Source organism: Schistocerca serialis, chromosome 10 (genome assembly GCF_023864345.2).
Source record: "Schistocerca serialis cubense isolate TAMUIC-IGC-003099 chromosome 10, iqSchSeri2.2, whole genome shotgun sequence".
Lineage (NCBI taxonomy): Eukaryota > Metazoa > Arthropoda > Insecta > Orthoptera > Acrididae > Schistocerca > Schistocerca serialis.
The window spans coordinates 223,515,304-223,527,471 of NC_064647.1; the positions used below are offsets into that span (position 1 = coordinate 223,515,304).

Sequence of the window (12,168 nt, forward strand, 5' to 3'; positions counted from 1 at the left end):
ACTGTACATGATTTGGCGTGTTTGTTTTATTTGCTTGTAACGTTCAACCTCGCCGCTCGTGCGTCAACAGGCTGCCGCTGTTGAACGATCGCCTGCTGTCGTACCACGGGCAGTACCTCTCCTTTCGCGACGACTTCAGCGCGCAGTGTGAGAAGCAACAGCCAGAGGCGACACCAATGTTCGCTCTCGCCGACGCCCTCTATGGCTTCTACTACCACGTCTGGTTCAACGAAGCTCGAAGTTTCCTGCCGCTTTATGAAGTTCATTACTCATCGTTCAGCTATAGTGGAGTACCAAATGAACCTCCCATCGACATCAAAGGTAAGTTTGATTCTGGGATACACGCGCTTCACGTTTATCCACTGAAGGCTGTTGACTCTACTGTCATTCGAGGAATCAGGTACAAAAAACACCTGTAGATATTCACTTTTAGATCTTCCGTGATTTTCTACATCACGTAGGCTAATTGCGATAGTTGCTGGTATCCTTTCCATCTTCGATCTTTCGACTGGCTGGCAGCTTTCCATCTGGATTTGTCTCAAGCTAACACTTCATTTCGACGTGTTTTTGACTCCTGTACTCTACAGGATAAGGCAGGTAGGTTAGAAAATTTAAAAAGGGAAATGGATAGGTTAAAGTTAGATATAGTGGGAATTAGTGAAGTTCGGTGCCAGGAGGAACAAGACTTTTGGTCAGGTGAACACAGGGTTATAAATACAGAATGAAATAGGGGTAATGCAGGAGTAGGTTTAATAATGAATAAAAAAGTAGGGGTGCGGGTAAGCTACTACAAACAGCATAGTGAGCTCATTATTATGGCCAAGAAAGACACGAAGCTCACGCCTACTGCAGTAGTACAAGTTTATATGCCAACTAGCTCTGCAGATGACGAAGAAATTGAAGAAATGTATGATGGAATCAAAGAAATTATTCAGATAGTGAAGGGAGACGAAAACGTAATAGTCATGGGTGACTGGAATCCGGTAGCAGGAAAAGGGAAAGAAGGAAACGTAGTAGGTGAATATGGATTCGGGCTAAGAAATGAAAGAGGAAGCCGCCTGGTAGAATTTTGCACAGAATACAACTTAATCATAGCTAACACTCGGTTCAAGAATCATGAAAGAAGGCTGTATACACGAAAGAAGCCTGGAGATACTAGAAGGTATCAGATAGATTATATAATGGCAAGACAGAGATTTGGGAACCAGGTTTTAAATTGTAAGACATTTCCAGGGGCAGATGTGGACTCTGACCACAATCTATTGGTTATGACCTGTAGATTAAAACATAAGAAACTGCAAAAAGGTGGGAATTTAAGGAGATTGGACCTGGATAACCTGACTAAACCAGAGGCTTAACATTAACAATAAAAATCCATGAATCTGACGGAAATTATCATGTAAGTGTAAAATAGTTGTGGAATGTTTTCAAAGAGATAGTATCGACAGCATTTGATAGATATAGGCCTATACCACATAAATTAATAAGTGATGGTACCGATCCCCAATGGTACACAAAACTGGTCAGATCGTTGTTGCAGTAGCAACGAATAAAGCATGCCAAATTTAAAAGAACGCAAAATCCCCAAGATTAGCCAAGTTCTACAGAAGTTCGAAATTTGGCGCGCACTTCAATGCGAGATGCTTTAAAAATTTCCACAACGAAATTCTGTCTCGAAATCTGGCAGAAAACCCAAAGAGATTCTGGTCATACATAAAGCACACCAGTGGCAATACGCAATCAATACCTCCACTGCGGGATAACAACGGTGAAGTCACTGATGACAGTGCCACCAAAGCAGAGTTATTAATCACGGTTTTCCGAAATTCTTTCACCAAGGAAGACGAAGTAAATATTCCTGAATTACAATCAAGAACAACTGCCAAGATGACAAACATAGTAGTAGATATCCTCGGTGTAACTAAGCAGCTTAAATCACTTAATAAAGGCAAGGCCTCCGGTCCAGATTGTATACCAGTCAGGTTCCTCTCAGAGTATGCTGATAAAATAGCTCCATATTTAGCAATTATATACAACCATTCGCTCACGGGAAGATCCGTACCTAAAGAGGGGAAAATTGCTCAAGTCACCCCAATACCCAAAAAGGGAAGTAGGAGTAATCCGCTGAATTACAGGATTATATCACAAACGTCGATTTTCAGTATTGTTTTGGAACATATACTGTATTCGAACATTATAAGGTACCTCGAAGAAAATGATTTATTGACATATAGTCAGCACGGATTCAGAATATATCGTTCTTGTGAAACACAAATAGCTCTTTGTACTCATGAAGTAATAAGTGTTATCGACAGGGGATGTCAAATTGATTCCATATTTTTAGATTTCCAGAAGTCTTTAGACACCGTTTCTCACAAGCGTCTTCTAATCAAACTGCGTGCCTACGGAGTATCGCCTCAGTTGTGCGACTGGATTCGCGATTTCCTGTCAGAAAGGTCACAGTTCGTAGTAATGGACGGAAAGTCATCGAGTAAAACGGAAGTAATATCAGGCGTTCCCCAAGGAAGTGTTATAGGCCCTCTATTGTTCCTGATCTCTATTAACGACATAGGAGACAATCTGAGTAGCCGTCTCAGATTGTTTGCAGATCATGGTGTCATTTACCCTCTTGTGAAGTCATCAGACGATCAAAACGACTTGCAAAACGATTTAGATAAGATATGTGTATGGTGTGAAAAGTGGCAATTGACCCTGAGTAAAGAAAAGTGTGAAGTTATTCACATGAATACTAAAAGAAATCAGCTAAGTTTCGATTACGCGTTAAGTCACACAAATCTGAAGGCTGTAAATTCAACTAAATACCTAGGGATTACAACTACAAATAACCTAAATTGGAACGATCACATAGATCATATTGTGGGTACAGCAAACCAAAGACTGCGATTCATTGGCAGAACACTTAAAAGGTGCGCCAGGTCTACTAAAGGAGACTGCTTGGACTACGCTTAAATGTCAGTAGACCTACAGTAAATCTGAGAAATATCTGTGTGGATGTGTATTAACAAGTAAGGGTCGTTTCAACGTTATGAACGAACTCTCATGTGGCTGCAGGGAGTTGAGAAGGAGGGCTCTGCCCACCGAAACACGGTGTACTAGGCCGCCTCAGTAATCAGTCTCGATTTATGATATAGTATATATAAAAATGGTTCAAATGGCTCTCAGCACTATGGGAGCTAACATCTGAAGTCATCAGTCCCCTAGAACTTAGAACTACTTAAACCTAACTAACCTGAGGACATCGCACACATCCATGCCCGAGGCACGGTTCGAACCTGCGACCGTAGCAGTCACGCGGTTCCAGACTGTAGCGTCTAGAATCGCTCGGCCACCCTGGCCAGCCTGAGGGATGAGATTGCAAGTCAAATTTAAATAAATGGCCCTGTTAATAATAAAAATAGAACCGGTCGGCCACAGCGGCCGGCTAGTATATTTAGCCCTGTGCAACCACGTACTAGAAAATACACTGAAGAGCCAAAGAAACTTGTCTAAGCATGTGTACTCAATTACAGAGGTATGTAAACAGGCAGAATACGGCGCTGTGGTCGGTGACGCCTATATAAGACAACAAGTGTCTGGCGCAGTTGTTAGATCGGTGGTATATCAAAATTTAAGTGAGTCTGAACGTAGTGTTATAGTCGGCGCACGAGAGACGGCTCACAGTGTCTCCGAGGTAGCGACGAACTATGGGTTTTACAGTATGACCATTTCACGAATGTGACTTGAATATCAGGAATCCGATAAAACATCAAATCTCCGACATCGCTGCTGCCGGAAAAAGATCCTGCTAGAACGAGACGAACGACGACTGAAGAGAATGGTTCAACGTGACAGAAGTGCAATCCTTTCGCAAATTTCTGCAGATTTCGATGCTAGACCATGAGCAAGTCTCAGCGTGCGAACCATTCATCATTGATATGGGCTTTCGGAGCTGAAGACCCACTCGTGTACCCTTGATGACTACGCGATACAAAGCTTTACTCCTAGCCTGGGACCGTCACCAACGATATTCGACTGTTGATGAGTGTAAACATGTTGCCTGGTTGGACGAGTCTCGTTTCAAATTGTATCGAGAGGATGCACGTGTACGGGCTTGGAGACAACCTCATGAATTCAAGCTAGTGTAGGCTTTGTAATGGTGTGGGGCGTGTGCAGTTCAAGTGATATGGGACCGACCCCTGATACGTTTAGATTCGACTCTGACATGTGACACGTACATTAGCATCCTGTCTGATCATCTGCATCCATTCATGTCCATTGTGCATTCCGACAGACTTGGGCAATTCCAGCAGGACAATGCGACACCCCACATAACCCGAATTGCTACGCAGTGGCTCCAAGAACACTTTTCTGAGTTTAAACACTTCCGCTAGCCACCGAACTCCCAACACGTGAACATCATTGAGCATTTCTGGGAGCCGAGCGGTTCTAGGCGCTTCAGTCGGAGACCTTGCTGCTGCTACGGTCGCAGGTTCGAATCATGCCTCGGGCATGGATGTGTGTGACGTCCTTCGGTTAGTTAGGTTTAAGTAGTTCTAAGTTCTAAGGGACTGATGACCTCGGATGTTAAGTTCCGTAGTGCTCAGAGCCATTTGAACCAGCCAGCATTTCTGGGCTGATCAGAAGAGATTTTCATCCCCTCGTATTCTTACGGATTGAGGGACAGCCCTGCAGGATTCATGGTGTCAGTTCCTTCGAGCACTACTTCGGACATTAATCGAGTCCATGCAAATTCGTGCTGCGGCACTTCTTTGTTTTCGTGGGTGTGCTACACAATATTAGGCAGGTGCACCTGTTTATTTGGCTCTTCAGTGTAGCTTCTGACTGAAATAATATACGTACAAGCAATGTTAAAGTTGACGCATCTGACTTTCTTGCTATCAGAAAGGATTCCCTAATTCTTAAGTAATTCTCATATGCATGCGTGAATTTCAAAGTATGGGAAAATGTATACGGAAGCGCTCCCGTTAGAGAAACGTTTGGGTAACATGGTCTCTAGCTGGATGGAATTAATTGCACCGATATACAAAACTTATAACCATTTAAAGCTGATTGCACTGTGAATTATCTATCGTATACTTTCATAAATAAATCGTGCTGTCTACATAGGCTAATTTCCTTTAAATTTAATAATGGATTCTATACCGTAAATAAAACTTTTCGCTCTGCGGTCGTGTGTCAGTTCCAATAGTAAATTTCCTTACGTAAACTTGTTACGCAAAGAAAGTTAGATCCAGCGAAAACTACTATCTTCTGTTGTATCTGTTTGATACTGTATCACGATTACGTTAAAACTAACACCACCGATGTAATTTACCACCTTTACTGGCTTTCTTATATTTTTCTGTTGCGATCAAAAAAAGTAACTTTTTACACTTTTGTGTATCTTTCCGTTTAAGAGAACTTTTTGTAATAAACGAATTATTCGAATAGAACATCCGAAGTATCCTTATTATTTAATTTCCATTAAGAATAACAGTTTTCCTCTTCACAACTTGACGGTCGTAACTTCATTAATTTTTATGAGAACTTCATCGCAGTCAATTTATGTGGAAAATGTTGATTATCGCCGGCCGTTGTGGCTGTGCGGTTCTAGGCGCGTTAGTCTGGAACCGCGTGACCGCTACGGTCACAGGTTCGAATCCTGCCTCGGGCATGGATGTGTGTGATGTCCTTAGGTTTCAGTAGTTCTAAGTTCTAGGGTACTGATGACCTCAGCTGTTAAGTCCCATAGTGCTCAGAGCCATTTGAACCATTTTTTTGGGGAGAAGAGGAGCTTGTGGCACAACTTAACTGGAAGAAGGGATCGGTTGGTAGGACATGTTGTGAGACATCGGGGGATGACCAATTTAGTATTGGAGGGAAGCGTGGAGGGTAAAAATCGTAGAGGGAGACCAAGAGATGAATACCCTGAACAGATTCTGAAGGATGTAGGTTGCAGTAGGTACTGGGAGATGAAGAAGCTTGCACAGGATAGAGTATCATGGAGAGCTGCATCAAACCAGTCTCTGGACTGAAGACCACAACAGCAACAACATTTGATTTTGACAGCTCTTATCAGTTCAAGAGTTTCTGCAAGCTCTTCTGTGATAGTATTTGAATATGAACGTGCACCAATTGTGCTTGTAATTTTCTTACCAGGTACAGGTTTTGAGGCCATTTATGAAACAAAGGATGTTGCTTATTATTACAAAACATGAAAAATTAATTATGATTTATTCCAAACATTAAAAGACATGTTAATAATATTAGTATTGAAAGAGTACGAATTAATAAGTGCTGTAAATTTTAGAAGAGGAATGCAGCTTAATTAGAATTGATTGTTGAAACTAGCAGTTGCAGCTGTGAAGAATGGAGCAAAAATGGCGGTACAAAATTATAGCTCATAGTATGTGGACGATGAGTTTCCTTCTTTCTAGTGACTGAATAATTGTCCTTCATTATTTTAAGCATATTGACGCTTTAGTCTACATTTATACACCCGTACTGTAATTGAAATTAATTCAAAAATGGTCACCTTTTCACTGTCAGCATAGAAAGTTACAGGATAGTAACAAAATACGACAAACAACAACTTAAACCCATGTGAAATGACAATTAAATCGAAACCCTTAGCTGCCGACAGGTGTTGTTGATATACATCAATGAGGAGAGCTGAAAATGTGCGACCTGACCAGGATTCGAACCCGTGATCTCCGGCTTACATGGCAGACGCTCTGTCCATCTGAGCCACCGAGGGCACAGGGGATAGTGCGACTGCAGGGACTTATCCCTTGCACGCTTCCTGTGAGACCCCCAGTCCCAATAGTTCACAACCTACATTCGTAGTGTTCCTAATAGGTATTTGCCCATCCACTCATTACTCGCGCCAGCCTAAGCTGACGAGTCCGGAAAGAGTTCGGGCAAAGTGTGCGCATTCGCGCAGAAGGAGGTCAGTGGCCGGGTAGCCTTTAACTGTATGAAGATGGTATCTGTTCCCGAAAGAACAGACACCACTGAATGGGCAAATATCTACGAGGGTCACTCCAAAAGAAATGCACACTACTGGCCATTAAAATTGTTGCACCACGAAGATGACCTGCTACAGAAACGAAATTTAACCGACAGGAAGAAGATGCTGTGATATCCAAATGATTAGCTTTTCTGAGCATTCACACAAGTGCCGGTGGCGACACCTACAACGTGCTGACATGAGGAAAGTTTCCAACCGATTTCCCATACACAAACAGCAGTTGACCTGCGTTGCCTGGTGAAACGTTGTTGTGATGCCTCGTGTAAGGAGGAGAAATGCGTAGCATCACGTTTCCGACTTTGATAAAGGTCGGATTGTGGCCTATCGCGATTGCGGTTTATCGTATCGCGACATAGCTGCTCGCGTTGGTCGAGATACAATGACTGTTAGCAGAATATGGACTCAGTGGGTTCAGGAGGGTAATACGGAACGCCGTGCTGGATCCCAACTGCCTCGTATCACTAGCAGTCGAGATGGCGGACATCTTATCCCCATGGCTGTAACGGATCGTGCAGCCACGTCTCGATCCCTGAGTCAACAGATGGGGACTTTTGCAAGAGAACAACCATCTGCACGAACAGTTTGACGACGTTTGTAGGAGCACGGACTATCAGCTTGGAGACCGTGGCTGCAGTTACACTTGACGCTGCATCACAGACAGGAGCGCCTGCGATGGTGTACTCAACGACGGACATGGGCGCACGAATGGCAAAACGTCATTTTTTCGGATGAATCCAGGTTCTGTTTACAGCATCATGATGGTCGCATCCGTGTCTGGTGACATCTCGGTGAACGCACTTTGGAAGCGTGTATTCGTCATCGCCATACCGGCCTATCACCCGCCGTGATGGTATGGGGTGCCATTGGTTACACGTATCGGTCACCTCTTGTTCGCATTGACGATACTTTGAACAGTGCACGTTACATTTCAGATGTGTTACGACCTGTGGCTCTACTGCTCATTGGATCGATGCGAAACCCTACATTTCAGCGAGATAATGCACGACCGCATGTTGCAGGTCCTGTACTGGCCTTTCTGGATACAGAAAATGTTCGATTGCTGCCCTGGGCAGTACTTTCTCCAGACCTCTCACCAACTGAAAACGTCTGGTCAATGGTGGCCGAGCAACTGGCTCGTCACAATACGCCAGTCACTGCTCTTGTTGAACTGTGGTATCGTGTTGAAGCTGCATCGGCAGCTGTACCTGTACACGTCATCCAAGCTCTGTTTGAGTGAATGGCCAGGCGTATCAAGGCCATTATTACGGCCACAGGTGGTTGTTCTGGGTACTGATTTCTCAGGATCTATGCAACGAAATTGCGTGAAAATGTAATCACTTGTCAATTCGATGAACCCTCGGGCAAGCACTTAAATGTGAATTGCAGAGTAGTCATGTAGACGTAGTATACTTGTCCAATGAATACTCGTTTATCATCTGCATTTCTTCTTGGTGTAGCAATTTTAATTTCCAGTAGTGTAGGTTGTGGACAGTTGGAAACGTGGGACACACAGGAAGCGTGCAAGGGATAAGTCCCTGCCCTCAGTGGCTCACATAGGTAGAGCGTCTGCCATGGAAGCAGGAGATCCCGGGTTCGAGTCCTGGTCAGGGCACACATTTTCAGCTGTCCACATTGATATATATCAACAACACCCGTCGGTAGCTAAGGGTTTATATTTAATTATCATTTCGTTCTAGAGAAGCTGCACAGTCATCAATGGTATCTGTTCTTTCGGGAACAGATACCATCTTCAACTTAAGGGTCTGAGAATATTGAAGAACACTTATTCACTTCACACCAGCTGGCAGCGTAACTGAGCAGATTAAGAATGACACACCGTGTTGAGATATTCATATATGGGATTGTTTGGTAGTGACATCCATAATACGATAACCGTTGCTGGTGGAAAGTTGTCCACATTTGTGGCAGATTCAGCGTACAACGACAACCACCACCCAGCTACTCTCATTGATCTTCCAGGCGAGGAGTGGCAGCTGGAGGACAAAAGCAACGCTACGCTGTCCGTGGACACTGGCTGCATGCAGCTGTTGGCCAACGCCCTGGACCACCCCACGTGCCCACTGGAAGACCTGCCTCCAGAAACCACTAAGCGGCGCGAGCAGTGCCGTGTGCAGCTGTGGCACGACCTGTCGCAGGGGTCGCCCCACGTACCCGTCACCAGCTACCTGGCCTACACGCAGAGGGCCAACGTCAACCTCTGCCTCTTCGCCTGGATGACTGTCAACTCGGTCAGCATTTGCCAGGACGTCCCCTTCAGTATGATTCAGTCTGTGCGCGATGCCCGCTGCGTTTTCGGTGGTCCTGACGACCAACCCTGCCCGCAGCTCAACGCATCCGACGCCGTCTGCTCTGTTTGCAGGGCTATTCTCCTGCTGAAGTGTCGCGATTTTGCTTCCACAAGTTATCTCGAGGCATGTCGCGCCCCAATGGACCACCGTGGTTGGTACTCATCAAACCGTGGATATTACATACAGGAGAAAGACAAGCCGACAAACAGAATACTGAGCTACAAAGACAATCTAAACAGTGGCACCTTGAAGTACAGGGATTTTAAAATCGAGGGCTTAGAACCTTTAGAAATAACGTTTGTAGCAGTGAATATTCTCTTCCGATTTTTGACTGCCGCAGTGTACGTGTACCTTCCCAATTTACGTAACTTGCCCGGAAAGATATTCTTGTCCTTTCAGATAACAGGCATGATCCAGATCTTGTTTTCTGAGGTCTTGTATCGTATGGCCGGTGTCCCCGACTTATCTACGACGGTGCAGATCGATAGCGCACTAACTCTTCTGAACTGTATCTGGCTCAACTCATTCTGCTACCAAATGTACGCATGCGTTCGTCACCTCCGGCTTCCTAGCGACCTAGAACGTGCTGAAGCGAGGAAGGTATTCCGCCGTCAGCTGTTGTGTTCGCTAATACCCTGGAGTGTAGTACTGGTAGCAACCATTGCTTTGGAAAGAACGAGCGAATATTACCTGTTGCACAGTCGGGTAATATTCATCGTTGGAATTTCTCTGTCAGTAGCTTACAATATTGTTTGTCTTGGACTGGTGGGATACATGTACCGACGTACTCGTAATTCCATGCGGCAACTCAAAATTTATAGTAAAGAGACGTTTGGCTCAAAGAAACTAATTCTTTACATGTCAGCTAAGACTGTCACTTTAAGTGGCATAGGCACGATTGTTAGAATTGGCTTCCACCAGGCACAAGGCATAGCGCAGTACGTGTACTATGTCCACATTGCTACGATGGTACAGGGTCCACTGCTTTTCGTTTTATTCGTTTGCAACAATGCAACTCTCCCTCTGCTCAGGGAGAGACTACTAGCACGGTGGAACCCCGATGTCATCGGTCCAGGACAAGAATTGTGTTCATCTGCCGAGAGAAATCTGGCAAAGAGAGTCAATGTACCGGCCGCGGCGGCGGAATCCACGTTGTAATCTCCACGAGTATGTTTTTCCAAGGATTGTCTTCGTTGCGCTAAACTCTGTCATAAGTTATCAATGTAGAAGCTAGCTGGTTTGACAAAATTAGCTGTGATTCATGTAAAACCTCTTCCCTATTTTATAATACGATCTTTATTTGTCCATTGACATTAAATAATTAATAAATAAAATAAAACCTGTATGAAAATAAGATGTAAGTCTCTATTTCTTCTACCCAACATGTGAAAGATTTACACATGTATACCTTATTAACATGCACTCCACAAATTAAACAAGAAAAATTTTGTGATATTAGACTATGTCAAAGACGAAGATAGTACAAGAACTTAGTGTTAACAGCGAATTACTGTAACTGCCTCTCTATAAAGTGAAGACAACAGCATCTACTCTTCGTATACATTTGCAAGAACTTCGTCCTTTCCGCAGATTCTTACGAAGATTTCAACGCACATATATTTTTATCTTATGTTTAAAATTACATTGAGGCTTTGTACATAACTGATTTCCCAGTCATGGTTCATCTGATTTCTCTCACTCTATATGGAAAAACCTGAGATTCTCTCTTCGACTATCTATAAATTACCCTTTTCTGGCAGTTTTACGTGACTCTCGCCTTTGTCAGCGCTTCGTGTTTCTTAAAAATGTTGATTGACATAAAACTCCAACTTGATACGTAGTTATTCTTTGCGTGCCTACTTGCACTGATATGAAAAAAAATCATGGAATACCTTCTAACACCTTGTCGGACCTCCTTTTGCTCGATATAATGTAGGCACTCAACAAGTCGTTGGAAGTCCCTGCAGAAATACTGAGCCATACCGCCATAGCTTTGCCGATGACATTGTAATTCTGCCGGAGAGAGCAAAGGACCCGGAAGAGCAGTTGAACGGAATGAAGAATGTCTTGAAAGGAGGATATAAGATGAACATCAAGAAAAGAAAATCGAGGATAATGGAATGTAGTTGAATTAAATCAGGTGATGCTGATGGAATTGCATTAGGAAATAAGATACTTAAAGTAGTAGATGAGTTTTGCTATTTGGGGAGCAAAACAACTGATGCTGGTCGAAGTAGTGAGGATGTAAAACGTAGGCTGGCAATGGCAAGGAAAGCGTTTCTGAAGAAGAGAAATTTGTTAACATCGAATATAGGTCTAAGTGTCAGGAAGTCATTTCTGAAACTATTTGTATGGAGTGTAGCCATGTATGGAAGTGAAACATGGACGATAAATAGTTTGGACAAGAAGAGAATAGAAGCTTTCGAAATGTGGTGCTACAGAAGAATGCTGAAGATTAGGTGGGTAGATTACGTAACTAAAGCAGGTATTGAATAGAATTGGGGAGAAGAAAAATTTGTGGAACAGTTTGACTGGAAGAAGGGATTGGTTGATAGAACATGTTCTGAGGCATCAAGGGATCACCAATTTAGTACTGGAGGGCAGAGTGGAGGGTAAAAATCGTAGAGGGAGACCAATAGATGAATACACTAAGCAGATTCAGAAGGATGTAGGTTGCAGTAGTTACTTGGAGATGAAGAAGGTTGCACAGGATAGAGTAGCACGGAGAGCTGCATCAAACCAGTTTCTGGACTGATGACCGACCGTCTCTATAACCATAATTGCGAAAGTATTTCCGCTGCAGGATTTTGTGCACGAACTGACCTTTCA

At 43.6% G+C, this 12,168-nt stretch overlaps 1 protein-coding gene across 10 annotated transcripts in view; it reads left to right on the top strand.

Annotated features, from left to right (window-relative positions):
• The window catches only part of LOC126424792 (uncharacterized), a 322,429-nt gene extending 311,768 nt beyond the window's left edge, over positions 1 to 10,661 (top strand). For 2 of the 10 annotated variants that reach the window (XM_050087574.1, XM_050087580.1), the window contains exons 6-7: positions 71 to 321; positions 9,011 to 10,660. In XM_050087574.1, coding sequence (XP_049943531.1) covers positions 71 to 321; positions 9,011 to 10,497 — 1,738 coding nt within the window. In that variant the 3' untranslated portion in view covers positions 10,498 to 10,660. Of the gene's footprint in view, positions 1 to 70; positions 322 to 9,010 lie in introns of all 10 variants that reach the window. The other 8 variants (XM_050087571.1, XM_050087570.1, XM_050087581.1 and 5 more) reach the window with 7 other exon arrangements.
• Positions 10,662 to 12,168: the final 1,507 nt, after the last annotated feature.